We start from the raw sequence: 21,942 nt of genomic DNA, 5'->3' as shown, positions 1-21,942 counted from the left end.
TTTTTATGAAAGGCTTTTTTATCAAAGTGCTTTGTGAGAGATCGTATAATCGTTTACCACTCCAATATGATAGCTCTTGGGAAATTAATCTTTTTTTTTAAATACTAAATTTATATTTTTATATATTACTTTTATAATATGTGCGTTTGTATGTATATATATATAGTAATTTTAATTGATATCACATGTTTTTCTTTAGAAATATTAGAAAACAAAAAAAATTAATGTTTATATATACATAAAATTGTGAAAAATTAATAAAATAGATAAAAATTATAAAAGGATATATAAAATAATATACAAGATATATGAAAAGAATATATATTTAAGCATATTTGTTTGTATATATATTTAGAGAAGGTACACCTTATATCAATACAATATTATATGCTGAGCAATATATCAAATAATTGAAAGATATTGCATATCTTCGATTTTAGTTTTGAAAAATATTACGTCCACATATAATATAATGTACTGTATGGATAATTATAAGTAAAAATTATATAAGACAAGCAGCGAACGCTATTTAAAAAAAATATTTAATTATTCGCGAAATTGTAAATTAGATTTAAGATATAATAGTAACTTTAAAAAAAGGCAATCGATGATATATTTTGCTTTGCGAATCTCACTCGGTCGTTTCCCGAATCGAATTCAGTATACAAACGCCCGATAAGTACATCGCCTAAAATCCATAGCCGACTGGATTTGTTAGAATCGAAACCGCTAGAACATGGGATATCAAACTGCTCGTCCTGAAGAATTAAATATACAAAAATTGAAATTTTCTATTTCTAAATAATTTAAATCAAATTACGATTTATGATATTCACTTGAAGAATATAATCTTCACCAGAGAGACGGACTATCTTACCGTCCAGAATAAACACAATTTCAGGCAATTGAGGAATCGTATTACAATCCACCTTTAAACAAAAAATAATATTACATTAATTAATAATTTAGTAAATATTAATTTATATTTCAATAACATTTCATAATCTTTTTATAGAAATTTGTGTCATAGTGAATAGTATGATTATTAGCTTACTATTGCCTCTCCACCAATAGTAATAGCTCCGATTAGTTTATTAATGGCTGCAACATCTGCTACTGGTCCAGCTATCAGAGAGGTGCCTGTAGTCAGCAATAGCTTGGCAGCCATTATTACAGAAAGTGCGACTACCTACTTCGATCCTATAATGCGATAATATTAAGAAATTGTGCATATATAATCAATGTAATTTACTATACCATCAATGTACCCATTCGTGGAAAAAATTGCCGGTGTCTTTTGCGAGTAAAAGGAACATTTGTTAAATCGTCCTCGTAATGATCGGGATCAGAACCACCCAATATCAACTCACTACCTACTTTAGCTGAAGAATCTCTGTATATTTTGTATATTATATATTTTTATATTATATGATAAGATAGATGAAAGCGGGAACTTCGTGCATTCAACAAAAAAAAATTTTTTTCAAGAACACATTCTACGTTATTTTTTAATAAATAACAATACATTTTTGTAAAAAAATTTCATTTAATTATTATTAAAATGTTAATCGTTTTTACATTAATTCTAGAAGATTAGGTACGAGAAAGAGGGAAAGAGATTGATATAATCTGAATATCACATCGATAGATAATGCAGTATGCTGACCTCTGAAGATCCGCGTCGATCAGAATAAAAAAAGTCGCTACTATCACAAGAAGATAAAACATGTTTTCAAATTTTTCGATAACTGAAGCTCTCGAAAAGAGTAAGTAAAGAGCTAGTAAAATTTAGAATTTTCTTCTGTACTTTGCGATCGCATAGAAAAATAAAATACAATCAACCACTAGCGCTTTTGTTATTGTTATTTAGCGATATGCAACGGAATTATATATTCGATTATATGCGCCCTGGCAAAAATGAGACGTTTGTTTGGCGTTTACATGAACGTTTGTGGAAGTTCGTCGAGAGTTTAAAAACGATTAGTAAAGAGTTTGTAGAACAAAAATTGCAACACTGCAGCGTTTAAAAGACGTTTGTACGTTATAGCGTAAACGTAAACGTTTGAAAAGTCTGAGTAAAACTCTGTACACGAAGATGTATCAACGTTTACTGAACGTACTCTGAAAAATGTTACCTCAGCATTGCAAAACTTTCATGTAACATTATATAAAGAGTTTGTAGAACAAAAATTGCAACACTGCAGCGTTTGATAAGCATTCAAAACCCAACAGCGTTATGTAAGTGCTCTTACAAAGTTTGAAAAGCATATAAACTCTCAGAGAACCCTCACTCAACGGTTGTTAACGCTTTATAAAGTTTCTTATTTTCGCCAGGGCGCTTGCATATTAAATAGTATTCGCTGTACTCTTATTTCGTAACTTTAAACGATAAAATCGCTATTATAACGCGTCCTTTCATAGCTATTTTCGCATATATTTTATTTGCGCAATGACACTGTCCTTATCGTTATATGTCATTGCTAAAAATATTATTAAGCAACTTACGAAGTTAAAAAATAAAGACTACTGAAAGGAAATGACAATGTTCGATAAATTCTTATTAATTAATTAAATTTAATAATAAGATATTTTGTATGCCCTTTAAATCCTACAACGTGTGTATTTAATTATTAATAGTTAATATGAATAAAATAACGCTTCGAAAAAATACATTTGTTACGTCAACTACGTAGACTAATTGTACAATAATGAGTTTCAAATGATATTTCGTTTGCGAGGAATGCCATTATGGATAATTGACAGCACATCCATATCAGTTACTTTCGCAACAAAGCATTACGCTATTCAAGGTTGAGACACAATTATTCACAAATTATACAAAATTCATGCTGATGATGCAAACTTTGTCCGTTGACGATAAGAAAAATTGAAGTTTTTTTTTCAAAAGATGAATTTTAATAAAACTGACGACGAAGTACAATAGGATATAATTTTTTTTTATAATTAAATGTAGGTTTCGATTTATGACACAACTTGTTACACATAATTGTTTGGAACAATTCCTATTATTTTATGTTTTTATTTTTTATGTTTCATTTTTTGTTTTTATTTATGAAATAAAAATCTACCATCAATATATGCTCTTGTCGATTTAATATTTTTATCAAAATATTGCTTGTTTTTCATGCAATTTTATATTAGAGATATTTAAAAATAAATTCGTGATGTTTAAAAATAAAAATAAATAAAAAAAATAAATAAATGTTTTAAAAATTTTACATATATATATATATATGTATAAATGGAAAATACCCAGGTAGCACATAATCGTTTCAAAAACGTTTCACAAAGTATCTTCGAAGTTTCTTCGTTTCATAATCGACTCTTGAAAACGTTTCCGATCGGTTAAAATGTCCACTTGAAAAACGTTAAGAGATATGTTTCTTTTCTGATAAAGAAACGTTTAAAATATTTTTTTACGAACGTTTTTATGTTTGTTATACGTTCGTTATACGTTTAAAATACGGTTTTTTTAACGTTAAACGTTTGTTTTCTCATGGAATTAATAAAATAATGCATTTATACACACTATCTAAAAGTGAATCAGTATATTATCAGTGAAAACAGTAAATAGAATCACTGATATAGTAGTTATAAGTTATTATAGCACTAGAAAATCAATAATATTTCACTGAAAGAATTAATAATATTGATTGTTTTAATCAGTAATATTAGATTATAATTTATCTACCTCGTATAAAATTAAAAATTTTATTTATATTTACATGCATATTGAACATGTATCTTAAATAGATGATGATTTATTTTACTTAATCCTTTCGTTTCTCCAGGACATATATGTCTTACCTATGAAAAAAATCATAACTTTTAAACAAATAATCCTATCAACTTTTACCTTGGCTTATTTTAAAGAAGTTCAAGCTACATGTAAAAAATCGCGCACTTTGAAATATAATGATTACAATAAAATATAATTATCTAAACTTTGCAAAAAATCAAACTTTTAGAGAGTGAAGAATAACCATACGTTATGTTGAAAAATCATAGAATTTATGCGCTAATAATAAACTTAAAGTTTTATTTAAATGTGATTACACCTTTATTATGATAAATAAAATAGTTTATATGTGTAATCAAAGTGTATGCGAAGTAAGACGACGCGTGCGACGGGCATCCGAGTCTCGCAGATGCACGGTTTGCAAAAAAAAGTGTATAACAACGCCATGAGTCGAACGTGTGTGTGTGTGTGTGTGTGTGTGTGTGCGTGTGTGTGTGTGTGTGTGTGTGCGTGCGTGCGTGTGTGTGTGTGTGTATACATTCAGAAAAACCATAATATATATTTAAAACAAAAATCTAAGCTTATATTTTAAATATATTGATATTTAAGCTTTTCATGGGCGCCATCTTAAAGCTGCCATTTTGAATTTAAATTTTGATGGTAAATTTGGAATCAGCACTCCCAAAAACCTATAAAGCCGTCTTTATATGAAACGCATCTCTTCTGGGAAAACCGGAGATACGAAAGAGTTAAATAGATAATGAACGGATCATTTTCGTTTGGCTGGACATTTACTTGTTTCACTTATAAAATCGATTTAATGTCTGAAGTTCCTCTATTGAGATTGTATCAGAAATTAAATCGAAGTAATACTTTTAATTTTATCGCCATTGCAAGCTTTATATAATTCTCATGACTAAAATTTAAGAACGAGAAAAATAGCGTATTATAGCGGTAAATGAACGAAATAGCGATTACTGCTTTTATAATGAAATTTTACTTCCGCTGATTATAATTAATGACATATAAGAAAAAGAAACAAAAAATAAGCGTTTCTACTAGAGATCAATGAAATACTGATTCTTAGTGATTCTTATTCAAATATTTGTAAATAGAAATTAATAGTTTTCGTAATAATTCTATATAAGACTCCTCCATTCATTCAATCCATTCAGAGTGCAGTTTGTAAGAAAAGGTCTGGCTGATGCTGGATTCAAATTACAAAGTTCAGCTCTTCCGTTAGAAGGAGTCAATATTGTAGATATTGGCTGTGATGAAGGCATATTGACTGAATGTTTAGCCAGAATAGGAGCACATGTAACTGGGCTAGATGCATCGACAGAATTGATAGATATTCCCTGGCAAAAATGAGACGTTTGTTTGGCGTTTACATGAACGTTTGTGGAAGTTCGTCGAGAGTTTAAAAACGATTAGTAAAGAGTTTGTAGAACAAAAATTGCAACACTGCAGCGTTTAAAAGACGTTTGTACGTTATAGCGTAAACGTAAACGTTTGAAAAGTCTGAGTAAACTCTGTACACGAAGATGTATCAACGTTTACTGAACGTACTCTGAAAAATGTTACCTCAGCATTGCAAAACTTTCATGTAACATTATATAAAGAGTTTGTAGAACAAAAATTGCAACACTGCAGCGTTTGATAAGCATTCAAAACCCAACAGCGTTATGTAAGTGCTCTTACAAAGTTTGAAAAGCATATAAACTCTCAGAAAACCCTCACTCAACGGTTGTTAACGCTTTATAAAGTTTCTTATTTTCGCCAGGGTTGCTAACAAGCATATAAAATTGGATCCTACTATATTAGAGAGAGTAAATTACATTCAGACAAGTGTAGAAGAATTTTCTTCGAAAAATGAGACATTGTATGATGTTGCTATAGCTTCTGAAGTCGTAGAATATGTACAGAATCCAAAAATATTTTTAAAGGTGAACTTTGTAGTATAAAAACTACAAGAATTATCATAAATATATCACTTTAATAAAAATTCTTTACAGGAATGTGTGAAACTTTTGAAACTTAGTGGATCAATTTTTATAACAAAGATAAATAAAACTTTAGTATCTTGGTTCGGTGCTATTGTAATAGCAGAATATATCTTCAATTTTATACCACATGGTACTCATGAAATGGAATAAGTTTATTCCTTCCTATCAAGTACAACATATATTGGATACATGTAAGTTTTATACATGTCATTTATATATAAAAAAAATCATTTATATATAAAAAAAATTGAAAAGCATATTTTATGTTATCATATCTATACAGGGTATATCTGAAATGATGCACTAAACTTTAGGAGCGTATTCTAGAGGTCAAAATAAGACTTTTTTTTTCTATGAACATGGGTCCGCAAATGAACCCCCTCCGAGCTAAAATTCGAAAATGTGTGAAATTGACCAAACACTCGCAACGCAAATTTATTTATCTCTCAAGAGAGGATGATAGGTAACGTCAAAACCTTTTTTTTTTCTGAAATACATCCAATTTTTAATTTTTTCCCCAAACTTTAGGGGCCTCTAGCTCGGACGGGGGTTCATTTGCGGACCCATGTTCATAGGAAAAAAAAGTCTTATTTTGACCTCTAGAATACGCTCCTAAAGTTTAGTGCATCATTTCAGATACACCCTGTATAATTATAACAAGTTTATAATTTTATCAAAGTTTATAAATACTATATTACAAGTTATAAATACTATATTATATAATAGCTTTTCACTATTTTGTTATTATAATTAATAAATGGCTGCGAAACTAAATTAATTCATGGAATAAAATTTAATACCTTAACGAATCAATGGTCTTGGTCATCATTTACAACTATTCACTATGGACTTCATGCAATCAAACAAAGAGGAATTAAAATATGATAACTCTTGGAAAATTAATCTTTTTTTTAATAAAATACCAAATTTATATTTTTATATATTACTTTTATAATAAAGTGTTACGTCCGTGTTACGTCTCTGATTTGAGTCGCGGTCGAGTCTGTCTTGAAAGAGGAAGAAGATCTCGTTGTCAAGGAATTGTTGATGGAGCAGCCGTCATTAGGAGTTGGAAGCCAACTGTCAAGCTGAGCGGACGCGTCTCGATTTCCCGTGTGATTATTATCGTTATATCTGTTACATTCTGTGTTCTCTGGTGTTATTAAAGTTCTTGCGTTCCTTTAACACGAGTGTTATTTCCGTGTGCGCGAGTGCCGATCGTTGTGTCGCGCGCGATTCGAGATATATCGTTCCGCGGACGCAACAATATGTATGTGCGTTTGTATATGTAATTTTAATTGATATGACATGTTTTTCTTTATATTTTATTCATATTATAGAAATATTTAAAAAAAATTAATGTTTATATATACATAAAATTGTGAAAGATTAGTAAAATAAATAAAAATTATATAAAAGGATATATAAAATAATATACAAGATATATGAAAAAAATATATATTTAAGCATATTTATTTGTATATATATTTAAAGAATGTTCACCTTATATTAATACAATATTATGCTGAGCAATATATCAAATAATTGGAAGATATTGCATATCTTCGTTTTTAGTTTTGAAAAATATTACGTCCACATATAATACAATTTACTGTATGGATAATTATAAGTAAAAATTATATAAGACAAGCAGCGAACGCTATTTAAAAAAAAATATTTAATTATTCGCGAAATTGTAAATTATATTTAAGACATAATAGTAACTTTAAGAAAAAACGATCGATGATTTATTTCGCTGGGGCGAATCCCATTTGATTATTGCTTAAATTGAATACAGTATAATAAGGTCCGGTAAATACATCGCCCAGAATCCACAGAAGAGAATCAGAACCGTCGAAACCGCTAGAACATACTGTGGTACCAAACTCCTTGTCCTGAAGAATTAAATATGCAAAAATTGAAATTTTCTATTTCTAAATAATTTAAATCAAATTACGATTTATGATATTCACTCGAAGAATATAATCCTCAGCAGAGAGACTGAAATTCTTACCACTCAGAGTAAACACAATTTCAGGCAATTGAGAAATCGTATTACAATCTACCTTTGAACAAAAAATAATATTACATTAATTAATAATTTAGTAAATATTAATTTATATTTCAATAACATTTCATAATCTTTTTATAAAAATTTGTGTCATAGTGAATAGTATGATTATTAGCTTACTATTCCCTGTTCATCAGCTTCGATTAGGTTATTAATGTCTTCAATAAAAATGTCTGGTCCACGTATTAGAGAGGTGCCTGTATCAGCATAGCTTGAGGAATGCCATTTTCACAGAAAGTGTGATTACCCATATAGATCCTACAATGCGATAATATTAACAAATTGTGCATATATGATCAATGTAATTTAGAAAATAACGTACTCATTTAATATAACTCGAGAGGATTCTCTGCTAGTAACAGGAACATTTGTTAAATGATCGGAATCAAAACCACCCAATATGAACTCAGCACCTATTTTGGCTGTAGGATCTCTGTATATTTTGTATATTATATATTTTATATTATATGATAAGATAGATGAAATCGGGAACTTCGCGCATTCAACAAAAAAATTTTTTTTCAGGAACACATTCTACGCTATTTTTTAATAAATAACAATACATTTTTGTGAAAAAAATTCATTCAATTATTATTGAAATGTTAACCGTTTTTACATCAATTCTAGAAGATTAGATACGAGAAAGAAGGAAAGAGATTGATATAATCTGAATATCACATCGATAGATAATGCAATATGTTGACCTCTGAAGATCCGCGTCGATCAGGATAAAAAGGGTCACTGCTGTCACAAGAAGACGAAACATGTTTTCAAATTTTTCGATAACTGAAGCTCTCGAATAGCAAAATTTAGAATTTTCTTCTATACTTTGCGATCGCACGCATAGAAAAATAAAATACAATCAACCACTAGCACTTTTGCTACTGCTATTTATCGATATGCGACGGAACTGTACGTTTGATTATATACGCTTGCATATTAAATAGTATTCGCTGTACTCTTATTTCGTAACTTTTAACGATAAAATCGCTATTATAATGCATTCTTGCATAGCTATTCTCAAATATGTTTTATTTGCGCAATGACACATTATCCTTATCGTTACGTGTCGCAATGACACATTGTCCGTATCGTTACATTGCAAAAAAATTATTAAGCAACTTACGAAGTTAAAAAATAGGCTACTGGAAGGGAATGGCAATAAATAAATTTGATAAATTCTAACTAATTAATTAAATTTAATAATAAGATATTTTGTTTCATCAATGTTTGTCATTAATAATAAAATATTATGCACTTTAAATCCTACAACGTGCGTATTTAATTATTAATAGTTAATATGAATAAAATAACGCTTCGAAAAAATACATTTGTTACGTCAACTACGTAGACTAATTGTACAATAATGAGTTTCAAATGATATTTCGTTTGCGAGGAATGCCATTATGGATAATTGACAGCACATCCATATCAGTTACTTTCGCAACAAAGTATTACGCTATTCAAGGTTGAGATACAATTATACACAAATTATATAAAATTCATGCTGATGATGCACACTTTGTCCGTTGACGATAAGAAAAATTGAAGTTTTTTTTTCGAAAGATGAATTTTAATAAAACTGACAACGAAGTACGCACAATAGGATATAATTTTTTTTTATAATTAAATGTAGGTTTCGATTTATGACACAACTTGTTACACATAATTGTTTGGAACAATTCCTATTATTTTATGTTTTTATTTTTTATGTTTTATTTTCTGTTTTTATTTATGTATAAAAATCTACTATAAATCTGTATTCTTCTCGATTTAATATTTTCATCGAAATATTGCTTGTTTTCCATGCAATTTTATATTAGAGATGCCTGATCGTGATGTTTTAAAAATAAATCAGTTTCAAAAATTTTACATAATAAATAGAAAATAATGTTTGAGACGCGTATCGACAGCTTTAAAGAAGAGATAGGACAAGCGTAGATTGTGCAACTAAAAGCAAATATATCTAATAAGTTTACGAAAAAACATTGTTTTTTCAAAAATTTCTTTTATTTTCAGGGAAAATCTTTCGAATGAATCGGAAATCCACACAGATTTTGATATATTACATTCTATCGAAGGGCAGTCGTTTGCAATGGACAGAATATATAGATCAAATTAATATACATTCTATGTCAGATTTCAATTTGTCGGTTATTAAAATATAAACTGTTTTTATCTTTAAACAAGAGTATTGATTGATAGCTACAAGTATTAATTTTATATTTTAGATATATTCTACCCACAAAAGCAGCAATTATATTCCGCCCATTGTAAGTGACCGTCCCAGCTTCGCTAATCGTCGCTTCGCGTCGCTCGTTAGCGCTCTAGTACAATAAATAGGAGTCCATGATCGGGTCGAATTTTTTCGCGCACAGATTCCGCGTTTGTTTTTTCGCGCGTCATCTCGCGCGGGGCACGCCGGGCCGATAGAGGCACCTGATAGAAGACCCTACCGGCCGTCCAATCGCAGGCCGGCATCGCGCAGCGACTGTCCGCACTCTCAGTCTCGAGCCCGATTCGCGGAGTTATCGTTTCTCTCTCTTGGCCCCCGGAGTCAGCGAGCCCAAAATTTCCCAAGTGTGCGAAGCAGCGGCAGCGTGAATCGGACAGCAAGCGGCAGGAAGCGACGATCGCCGTCCGTTTATTATCAAGACTCGTCTCTATCGCGTCTATTCGCGGCACGCATTCGTCGCGTATCGCAAACGCGCGCGCTAAATAAACGGCCGGACTCACGTACGGCCAGTCACTTACACGGACCGGAGAGGAGGGCGAGCCCCGTTGTATCGTGCGATCCGCTGGAGACGGTGTCAACGAGAAAAGGTAGAGAAAACGTACGCGTGGGAGCGTCATCCCGGTCGTATCGGCGATACGCGTTGCAACAGAGATATACATATTTGTATTTATATCCCCCTCTCCCTTCCTCTCGACAGCTATAGAGCGGCCACCGGATCCTCGCCGGATCGGTTGTCCGGCTCGCGCGCCTTCTCCTACGTCAAAAAAAAAAAATATATATATATATACGAGAAAAAGATGTAAGCCTCAAGATTGCCCTCTCTGCTCTGGGGATGAGAAGGATCGGCGAGGGACGTTGCTCGTCGCCGTCAGCGCTTTGACGTCGCGACCCACTTTCGCTATCCGTGCACCTCGCGTGCCGGCCAAATTGTTATTTCTTTATTGTCTCATATCGACAAAACACACCGTCCTCCCGCGCCTTTCGTCCCTCCCTCTTTAAATCGTTCGCTCGCTCGCTCTGTCTTTCCTGCCGCCCCCCGCTTCTCTGTCTTTCTCTCTCTCACCCTTTTCCTCCCCCTCATTTTCCTTCTTTTTTCCGAATGCCTCGCTCTATCTATGTCTATCTAGCTCTTTTATCCTTCTCTCTCTCTTTCTTATTCGCTATTTGCGCGAGCGACAGAATTCTCTCTCTCTCTTTCTCTCTATCTTTCGGTTCTGTCCGTCTTTTTCTCTTCTTGTCTTGCTTACGAAGCGAGAGTTACCCGCACTTAATTTACTGCCGTATTGTCATGCCGGCGTCGAACGTGTATGCTACTGTCAAAGTCGTGCGATTGCCTCGGTCCAGGTTTATCCTCTCGATTTCTCGATAACGTACGCGCGTGGGGAATGCCAAACAGTCCTTAATTTGCGCGTGGCATTTAACTCTTGAGTTCAAAATGCGTGGATAATGTCATTTATAAATAAATCACTTATTTTGAAAGTGGTGGAAATATAGATAAAAGTGATGGATCCCCATCTCGTATGTTTGCAATTTATTTAAATTTATATTTCTCTCACAGTGTGAATTTACACCACTTTCAAAATGTTCATTTGTAATATATTTTCTTGACACACACACATACACACACACACATATATATATATATATATATAAATATATACACATACATAATAGATTTTTTAATAGTGTTACTTTCATAATACAAAACATATTGACAATTATTTTTCATATAATATGTACATTAAAAGTATCGTATTTCAATAAACGATGATAATGATTATATTTTATTTGTTCTAGCACAGACAAAATGTCGGACCGAAAGGCAGTAATCAAGAATGCTGATATGTCAGAGGAGATGCAGCAAGATGCTGTGGACTGCGCTACTCAAGCTCTCGAAAAATATAACATAGAAAAGGTATGCACTTTTCATAGTTTTATTTTATATATATATGGCTGAATTAGATAATGCATTCTGAATATTATGTAAACATATATTCTGAGTGAAACAGAATATTGAAGTCGTGATCATAGTATATATAGATATATTTTACATAGATACATAATAAATCTCTAATATAATAAGATCTATTTTTATATTTTATATTTATAGTTTAAAAAATTTCAATTCAAATTATACTTTATAGACTATAATTTAATTTATCTGTCAAAATTTGTTTCAAAAGACTCATTAGAGTCTTAGATTAGCCTTTATATTCGGCAAGAATTTTTATTTGTATAAGCTACATCTTAATAGAAAGTATAATATTGCATTTATATATCAAGAATTTATAATTTAAGAGAAGTGCTAAAGAATTCAAGGAATATCAATTGATATTTGGAATAACTTATTATAAAATATAAGGTTTTTTTTTCTTTGTAATAATTTAATAAATCTGAAAGCTTATATTTAAGAAAATTTAATATTTTAATTTAATTATCTTAAAATTGTTAAAAATGGATTTTGTTCTCTGAAAGAGTAAGAGATGTATTATATATATGTATCATTATATGTAAATTCTTAAGTAGTACATGATGAGATTGTTAGATCAATATCATTATATTGATTTAACCATTAATATCAATCTTGCTTTTTTCAGGACATTGCGGCGTTTATCAAGAAAGAATTCGATAAGAAGTACAATCCAACGTGGCATTGCATTGTAGGACGTAATTTCGGTAGCTACGTGACGCACGAAACAAGACATTTTATCTATTTCTACCTTGGTCAGGTAGCCATTCTCCTCTTTAAGAGCGGATAAGCTCGCTTCTCTATCCTCCTAAATTCCATCCTTCCTTTTTCCTTCCTCCCTCCCTCCCTTGCTCACTACGTAAAATACACATATTTAAAATCACCACCATGTGTAAAAGGAACTTCATTATGCATTATGTATACATTAAAAAAATTTATTTTAAAAAGCAACGCATGTGCCCGATAAGCAAGTAAAGAGAAATATTAACGTTTCCAACTTGATATATTGTTCGTCGTTATGCGAAACAAATTCTAGAGAAACACATACCGAAGGGTAGGGAGATAAACTGGAAAAAAAAAGAAAGAAATGACATACAAATCTTACATGTTAAAATGTATTTTGTATGCCAACAAGTTTGTTGTGTTCTTGTTTTATATTATTAGGTGAATATGCAAAATATGGTTGAGTTCAATACTGGCGATTTTAAATTAGCAAATTTTAGCGTAATTGTTTAATATATAGTGTTCAAATAACACTCTAAGTGCACTGCATATACTTCGCGTTAGATGGGTTCACACACGAAATGTGCCCTGCTTTATATTCTACGTAAAACTGGAAATACATGGTATCCGTAGCTAATCGCCAATAATGAATGTAAGCCCAACGAGATTGATTGTCTCTGCAATTGTTATTTTATATTACTCAGAAACCATAGTCTCTTGCGTATACTACATAACTTGATTTTGTATTTCCTACAGCGACTGACATTTTTGATTAGATTAAGAACTGTTAAATAATTGAACGCAAAAAAAGAGCTCAATCTTTCTCTCGACGTACGATATCATCATCGTACACAGACTCTTATTAATAACAACTTTATTTCGATCGATATAAAACTAATATGCTATTGAATAACAATATCTGACTCGTTCATTGCTCTACCTTCATAATTTTTATATCGTGCACAGACTACAATGCAAAAAAGACAAAAAAAAACATTTTATCTCGAAACGATGTATATACTTAAGATATAACATTCGTTTCCAGAGAAAAAAATATCACCTTCTGCATATTAAATTCTATCTTTTATGTAATATTCAACACTCCATATTATGGTACTTATATATATATATATATATATATAAAATAAATATAGATTATACATATAATATACTATTTATATATAGTGCAATCTTCAAACAATTTTTCATGCAGTATTTGATTATCGTAAACGTTGCTACATTGTTCAAATTTTAGACTGACTATTAAATAATAACGAAAATACTATCACCATGCATAATTATTTTTTTTTAAATAGAAATATTTACACACAAATGCCACTTTTATAAGTAGCAAATATGTGTAGCAGAAAGTGTTCAAAACTAAAACCATGACGGATAAAACAAAGAGAAAATCAAATCAAATACTGAAAATCGATTTGTTACCGAGAATATCTGAAAATATCTGAGTTGATTGATATGTTATTACGTTTTTCTTTTTAATTTATTTATATTGTACATATATTCCATCAGTTTTATTGAGATGCATAAATATTGCATATATAAATAGTAACACACAGGATGTGAGCTGTATCTTTACGGTGTTATATGATGTACGTTATGCTTTCGCCGTTCTTGCTACATGAGATTGGTTCAAGAAGTATGTTGTTAATAGACGGTTCTAAATGAACTGGCCGAAGAACCTGTTATGCTGTTAGGCGGTGGTTGTCATACTCGCTTGCCTACATTTCAAAACACTGCAAAGTATCAGAAATTGAAATATTTTTCGTATTATCTTGAAGATCTAATAAGTGAAAAACTAAATGTGTTATCAGTATGACAGTGTATGTACTTTTTGAGGAGTCGAGCTTCTCGACGTGGGAATCACTCTGTATTTTCCACTACCGCCGATCCCGAGAAATACTTTCGCGATCGAGTCTGCATGCAGAAGATGCGGTAAAAGCAGATGGATATTATTGTGCTTAACAATAAAAATCAGTTCCACACAACGAAACGATGTACTTTCCTTTTCCGCGAGGCGCAAAATGTATAGGTAGTTTAGAAGGGAAAGAGCGAAACTTTGTCCTCTATACACAGTGCGATGTTGAATGTCACGAGATCGAAGTTTCTCAAAAATTATGAAGCTAAAATAACAGAGAGGGGAAAATAAATTAGAGTCGCGAATACACGTGTTCGCATGCACACAAACATCTTCCTACGCACACACTGACACCTACGCACATGATATTGCGAGAACATCAATAATGCGTTGTCTCGATAAAATTCAACCTTGCGATTCACAATAGAGTGGTCGACTAGGTAACTACCTGTGTGTCCTGTATAATTTGTGTAACTTCGTTAAGTTACCTATATTTCACATTTCCGTCCCTAACAATATATCAGCGCAATATCACAAAGATGTTTGTATTTATATACACATATATAATCTCTCTCTTGTACATGTAAAAGCGATGTTTATTTTCTTTTAAAATTTCCTAATTTTTGAATTATTAGAATTATTTTTCTGTGACATATATCCATTTTTCCTTCATTTTACTTGAAATTAAGATTCGTATATACGTCAATAATTATATTTATTATTATACATTCTAGATTATTATTAGTGATTATTGATATATTATTTGATTTTTAATGAATTATATATTTTTCGTATATAATTATAGATATAAATATATACTTTTTAGTTTTATAAAGACACTTATGAATTAAAAAGTTGCAAAAAAATACTACATTTTTCTTCAGAATATATATATAATTTATTTTTAATTTATTATCACATTATTTTTGATAACTGGAAATTGGAATAATTAAAGAAAAAAGTGGATATCGCACGAATAAATATTATAAAATATTGAAATATTGCTTATATATAGCGGGCCATAGTTAAAGATTTATTTAAAAGTGAAGTTTTAATTATATTACTAATTAAATAAATTGTTTCATGGACGCGCAAGATTAAAAAAATAATTATTCTTCGCAAACATTGTCAGGTTTTTTTTTGTAGAATCTTTATGCTAAGGCGAATAGAGAAGGATCTGGTGTTGATTCAGTGACAGAGAGAGTTTATTCGGTAATCGCAAATTTGATCTGTGATAAAAGTCTCGATCGAACCATTTCCTTGATTGATCCAACGCGCGTAATCAAGAATAGGTCTCTCCCAACAAATTTTTACAAAATTTCATTAACAATTCATTAAACAATTGGACGTTTATCTTTAGAAATGTGTCATTAGACTTAATATCTTGTCGTACAGAAGACTCTTTACGTCTTTAGCCCACAGGAAATCCAAATGGTTAAATTTATCATGCGGCACACGGAATTTACCGAATGGATTGCCAAGTTTTGTGTATAATTTATTCACATCCTATGGAAAAAACGTAATGCAATTATTTGTGCAATTACAATCATATCGTATATGTGTTATTTAAGTTTATCTAGAATTTATATATATATTCCAAGATATTTTTTATTCTCTCCAAAATTTTGTAATGTGATCTTGTATGAAATGTAAGAATATTTCCGTTGTTTCATCTCTCTGCTCTTTCTTCGTATATATATATAGTATCATATATAAACTTATATTTCTTTTTTCTTCACGAGAAAATAAGTATTTTGACAAATATTAAAGATACGTGAAATAAATCAATATGTGTGTGAAAAAAAAGTTACGAACCTCGACGTCCGCTATCCAATCGTTGCTGCCGTAATGCAATGAAACTGGTACATGTATTTTTTTCAAATCGTAAATTGGTGGACTAAATGAACCATATTTTATTTTATTATAGAACAATCCATAATCGAATTGTCTAAACTTTCCTGATGTAATAAATCCTCCTGATAATAGAAATGTTCTATTGTTTTATATTATATTTTATAAAATTTGGAAGATGTTTTAAAATTTGAATACAATAGAAATATGTTGCTTTATTTTTTTAAGCACAACACGAGCACATTAATACAAATAAATGCTTACCACTTTTGACAAGTTGCGCATAGTGCACCATTTGCTTCGTTGATGCACCAGCAGGAGCATGTCCTAAGATTATCGGTAGAAGAGTCTGCAAAGATAGCATCAATATACATATACAAATATATTTGTCACGTCAATAACATGATTGATACTATTTAATATATATATATATATATATATATATATATATATATATATATATTTAAGTTTAATTATTAATTTTTAATTAATTCTTGAAATTATATTATAAATTATGTTACAAGTATTATAAATTTATGTTACACAAGTGCAAGATAGAAATGATAAAATGATAATTATAATAGAAAAACTATCATATTATTTAGCAAATAATCATTTAAAAACTTCAAAGTATAATTAAAAGACATTAAAAGCCTTATTACATTGTTAAATTGTTCCTTGTCAAATCCAGCGATCAAGAAAAGCACGTTCGAGCAAAAGGGTTGTGTGATGGCGTCTTCTGTGCATATTAATTCTTGGAATATCCTCATCCCTTCGCCGCTAGGCGTGAATTCGTACAGACCTATTAATTTCATCATCACCTACAACGAAACATTTGATCCATGAAATTTTCAAAGTTTATTATGACTGTAATTTTTCTATTTAAATTAGAATTACATACGTCAATGGAATTTGTAAGTCTTGCAAGTAACTGCATAAGTGCACTCGATATTCTGCCGCAATAAGCGACAGGAGCCATGGCAAACATCGCCTGGATCTTGTTTTGGTATTCAGGCACTTCCGTCGCCATCACAAAGAAGTTTGTGGTACCCTGGCTATGCCCCAAGTAAAACAGCTTTTCTTGACCAGTAGTCTCCAGGATATGATCTATCATCGCAGGGAGATCGCGTGTGCCGATCTCATGCCAACTGTAATAAGTAAAAAAAAAGGTATCATTTCTATAATTCGTTGATATTTTTGGTACTATAATATTTATATTTAAATAGAATAAGTAAGCTGATGAATTTATCCTAATTAACAAAGTATTTGAGGATATTAATCATAAGTTGAATCTAAAGAAAATTTAATTTAAAATTTAAGAACTGTATGTAAGTAATATTTTTAAATATGTATGTTTATTTAACAAACATTATATATATTTAATCAATATTTAATAAATATTTAAATAAAAAAGATATCAATATTAGATAACATCAAGAAATCATAATATTTTATGTCATCAATAAAAGCTGACTAAAAAAGGGATATCTTTATCACTTTTTCTCATTGTACTTGTATAAATATTCTATTGCACTTGTATGATTCTTAGGCTTTGTATCATTCTTGTCAATTTTTAAATATCACATACAATTATGTTTACACAATACATTATTCGTAAAGTTTAAATTATTAATCCTATTGATATTATATTTAATCATGATGTGTATGTGTGTATGTGTCTAATTTGACGTTATATCGAATAATCAAGAGAGAGAAAACGTGCGATAAATTATTATTTTTAAGACTTTGTTATTTAAAATATTTTAAAATAAAACTTAAAAATTTCTCTGTGATAATTTGTCGTCACATTACATTTCCAAATTGAATAATTTTCGATGAGGAGAAAGTGACTCCTATTTCTCTCTCTTATCGAGTGATGTATAAAATTATTTATAATTATTTATAAATTTTTATGCTATTTTATAATGAAGCTACAATGGCAAGGACATAGTCTTAAGTTATATAACAAAGTTATTTTAATACAAGACAAGTAAAATTAGCATGTGCTTAAGTTTAAACTCTCTCATCTGACGGTAATAAAAGCACATAGCGTATGTTTAAAAATAATATAAAAGATGTTGTGATAACCCTGTATGACAAACTCTGTATCAACATTTTTACACTTTCTAGGGTCTTGATTTTAATTTTATCTTGAAATATTTTAGCATTAATAGTATTATATATTTTTAGTAATGTTTTTTCTTACATACATACATACATATATATATATATATATATATATATATATATATATATATATATATAGTATATGTCTGTGTATGTGTATGTGTATATGTATGTTCTCACCTGAAATCCCAATATTCTTTGTCACGGGTAGACAAAGACACATGTTTACGTGAATATAAGGTGCCACGCGCGTTACCAAGCCACACGTCATATCCCGCATCCGACAAAATGTATGCTAGAATCAAAGATAATTATAACATAATAAAAGACAAATAATAACAAATAATTAATAAAAACAATAGAAATTAGAGAACGCTAAAAATTTTTGAACTCTTTGTAAATAAAAATGTAATTGTCAACTTATGATTTTTACGCGCTATTCAGAAACAGAGATATTAAATTACTTAATTTAAAAAAAAATTAATATTTTACTTCCAAAGAAAGTTTACATATACATAGTATATTTACCTAAACCTTTCTCGGGTCCGGTAATGACCCAAGCTGAAGAACTGCACAAAAGACCAGGCATCACAAATGCAATAGGTTTTTGCACTTCCGAATCGCTGGAATTAGCTCGTCCTGTTATCCGATGTAATTCCAAAATATAACCATCAGATGTGATTACTTTGTGCAGCTGACCATTATAGTTATATTTGTTCACTAATTCCAGCTATAATAAAATGATAATTTCCTAATTGAAATCATACAATTAAGAAATTGCTAAAAATTGGATAAAAAACTGTAGCCATCAAATCTATAATTAATATTAAACTTAATTATCTAATATATAAGACGTTTTATATTAATGAGATAAACTAATAAAATTTAATACAAATTTAGAAGAAGATATACATGTCAATATAAATATAAAAAAGAAGAGAAAAAGATAAAATCTGTTCAGTATATATTATTTTATCACTAAAAAATTTTTTCAATAAAAAACTGATACAAATAGTAAAATATTAATAAGGATGTATGTAATTATATAATAGTTAAATATAAAAAATTAAGATTAGCGTATTTCTTAAATTCATAATATAAAATTAGATTATGTACTGAATTAAAGTATTGTAAAGTAAAATGATTTTTAATATCTATTTTAGAAATTATATTTACAATATTTTTTTAATAAATAACAGAAAATTCTACCTACAAAATATAAAAAATAAACAACTTAAATTTTTACAAATAATTACAGAAATTTTTCGTTATTTTTTACAAGAATCAATACAAATCAATTAAATAAATTTTAATTTTAAATTTGATTAGAAAATTGCGCTCAAATTTTAGGTAAAAAGAAACGATAAAATTTACGAAATTTTTATGCTTTAACCAATGTTTCTCGAAAATGAAATGTTTCGAAATTGACATCATACATTTTTGATGATGAAACAAATATAAATCATTTAAGAAATCGTTTCAAACGATGAAAATTATATATATATATATATATATATATATATATATATATATATATATATATTTGTACAATTTACACACATACACATTTTTTTTCTTTCTTTCAAATTTACTTTTAACGCACAAAATTGAAAGATGTAGTACTTACAGTGCTCAGCTTCGCGTCTGGATGTACGGCTTGCGGCTCTACAAATTTATTGATTACCGATATCCGGTGATCTATCAATGAGATATCCGGTTGATCAAACACTAGATTCGGCATTGTCCTAACGGACGTCAAAATTGAGAAGAGAAAGGTTGGCAGTAGCATCATTATTGTTCGATGAGATTACTATTGCATGGATTATTGGGAACGAAATAAAATTGTGTAATTTTCTTGAATGCGCAGCGTGTATATGTATATGTATATATATATGTATATATATAATGTGATACACAATTGACTTCCTGACTCGAAGATCCTTGGGCGCTATCTCCGCATTTGAATCTGCGGCTAGAATGGAAGCGCCGTTTCAGTTGTCGTGAAAGATTCCTCCTCGTCCCGATGCTCCGACAGATTGCCCAATGTACAAAATGAATATAACACAAAAAAATAACAATTAAGAACGCGAAATAATAATTATCACTCGTTTCTCCGGAGATTTTGATATTCTCGTAATCCTGTATGCAATCTGGCGCGGCCGCTCGGCTTGCCCCATTAGGATTTCCAGGGCGGATGGACACGCGTTGGGACGACAACGTCACAGCATATATACATATATATGATATGGAGCTACTAAACATATTATCAATTTGTTTGCAGTTTTATATCACCTTATCGAATGTCATGTTCATAATCTATCATAATTTCTGGTTTGATAATGTGATTGACATTTTGTAACCTTGTTGAAACATCAAAAAGAGATTTATGGATCTTATCGCAAGGCGCAAGTAGATCGATTGTTCGTCTCTACTCGATCGTTCGACTGTAAAAGTGCTTTGATTTGGGAATGCTGGTATCAGATCTGATATATCTAACAGATTATTCGGTATATTTAACAAGGTATTTATTAGCAATGCTAATAGATGCTAAGAACGGAAAAAGGAAGATTGGTAATAACATAGCTGTTCTTTGATGCTGTCGTTGCAGATAGATGAGATCCGAACGAATCATCGAAAGATTTTCTCAAATTGTACGGCATGCATATACATATTCATAATCGCTTATTTACAAATATTATCAAAATGTCGTTTTTGCTCTTATCTTTTAATCTTATTGATCTTGCCATCTGCTAATTTGTTATAACTTTTGTTTCAATAATTCAAGATTAAGCGTATTTGTAAACGATATGTATCATGAAAAAGATTCTTTGGTCTTATCGTCATTCACGTGGATTGGTTTACGTCACGAATTATAAATAATTCTCTATAAAAATATTTTCGATCGATTTAAAAACTTGTAAAAAAATAGTTTAATTTCAAAGCTTTGGATACGTAATATATAAAACATTGCATTTTTTAATGTTTCAGTTATTAATATTTGTATAGTTAAATATTTCATATGATTCAATGTAAATATTTAATTGAAGAATTATATATCAAAGGTCACGGATAAGGCAACACTAATGTGCTCCCTGGCAAAAATGAGACGTTTGTTTGGCGTTTACATGAACGTTTGTGGAAGTTCGTCGAGAGTTTAAAAACGATTAGTAAAGAGTTTGTAGAACAAAAATTGCAACACTGCAGCGTTTAAAAGACGTTTGTACGTTATAGCGTAAACGTAAACGTTTGAAAAGTCTGAGTAAACTCTGTACACGAAGATGTATCAACGTTTACTGAACGTACTCTGAAAAATGTTACCTCAG

General features: G+C 30.1%; 2 protein-coding genes, 1 long non-coding RNA gene and 1 pseudogene across 5 annotated transcripts; 2 read left to right on the top strand and 2 right to left on the bottom strand.

Moving 5' to 3' along the window:
• The first annotated feature begins 4,205 nt into the window (after positions 1–4,205).
• On the top strand, positions 4,206–6,651 carry LOC145964618 (ubiquinone biosynthesis O-methyltransferase, mitochondrial-like; annotated as a pseudogene).
• Positions 6,652–7,210: 559 nt separating this feature from the next.
• Positions 7,211–8,908, bottom strand: LOC145963839 (uncharacterized). 2 transcript variants are annotated; one of them, XR_014436264.1, is made up of 5 exons: positions 8,542–8,908; positions 8,160–8,270; positions 7,958–8,095; positions 7,740–7,832; positions 7,211–7,661 (listed from the first exon to the last, which is right to left on the bottom strand). It is a non-coding gene; the product is annotated as an uncharacterized LOC145963839 (long non-coding RNA). The 2 variants fall into 2 exon arrangements; XR_014436265.1 differs by having other exon boundaries at positions 7,781–7,832.
• Positions 8,909–10,322: 1,414 nt separating this feature from the next.
• Positions 10,323–13,681, top strand: LOC145963797 (dynein light chain 2, cytoplasmic). Of its 2 annotated transcripts, none has more exons than XM_083086031.1 (3): positions 10,323–10,660; positions 11,876–11,988; positions 12,671–13,681. In XM_083086031.1, exons 2-3 carry the CDS (start codon positions 11,881–11,883, stop codon positions 12,830–12,832), a joined length of 270 nt encoding a protein of 89 aa, XP_082942157.1. In that variant the 5' UTR covers positions 10,323–10,660; positions 11,876–11,880; the 3' UTR covers positions 12,833–13,681. The 2 variants fall into 2 exon arrangements, with proteins under 2 accessions (XP_082942157.1, XP_082942155.1); XM_083086029.1 differs by having other exon boundaries at positions 10,326–10,660; positions 11,871–11,988.
• A 1,898-nt stretch (positions 13,682–15,579) lies between these two features.
• LOC145963796 (lipase 3) lies at positions 15,580–20,870 on the bottom strand. The gene is made up of 8 exons (XM_083086028.1): positions 20,247–20,870; positions 19,148–19,349; positions 18,800–18,914; positions 17,394–17,640; positions 17,155–17,313; positions 16,757–16,841; positions 16,457–16,617; positions 15,580–16,147 (listed from the first exon to the last, which is right to left on the bottom strand). Exons 1-8 carry the CDS (start codon positions 20,409–20,411, stop codon positions 15,998–16,000), a joined length of 1,284 nt encoding a protein of 427 aa, XP_082942154.1. The 5' UTR covers positions 20,412–20,870; the 3' UTR covers positions 15,580–15,997.
• Positions 20,871–21,942: the final 1,072 nt, after the last annotated feature.

Source organism: Camponotus vicinus, unplaced genomic scaffold (genome assembly GCF_025532165.1).
Source record: "Camponotus vicinus isolate PSW18456_S1 unplaced genomic scaffold, iyCamVici1.0 SCAF_13, whole genome shotgun sequence".
Taxonomy (NCBI): domain Eukaryota; kingdom Metazoa; phylum Arthropoda; class Insecta; order Hymenoptera; family Formicidae; genus Camponotus; species Camponotus vicinus.
Note: the sequence above shows the minus strand (reverse complement) of the source record. Positions and strands in the feature narration are given on the sequence as shown.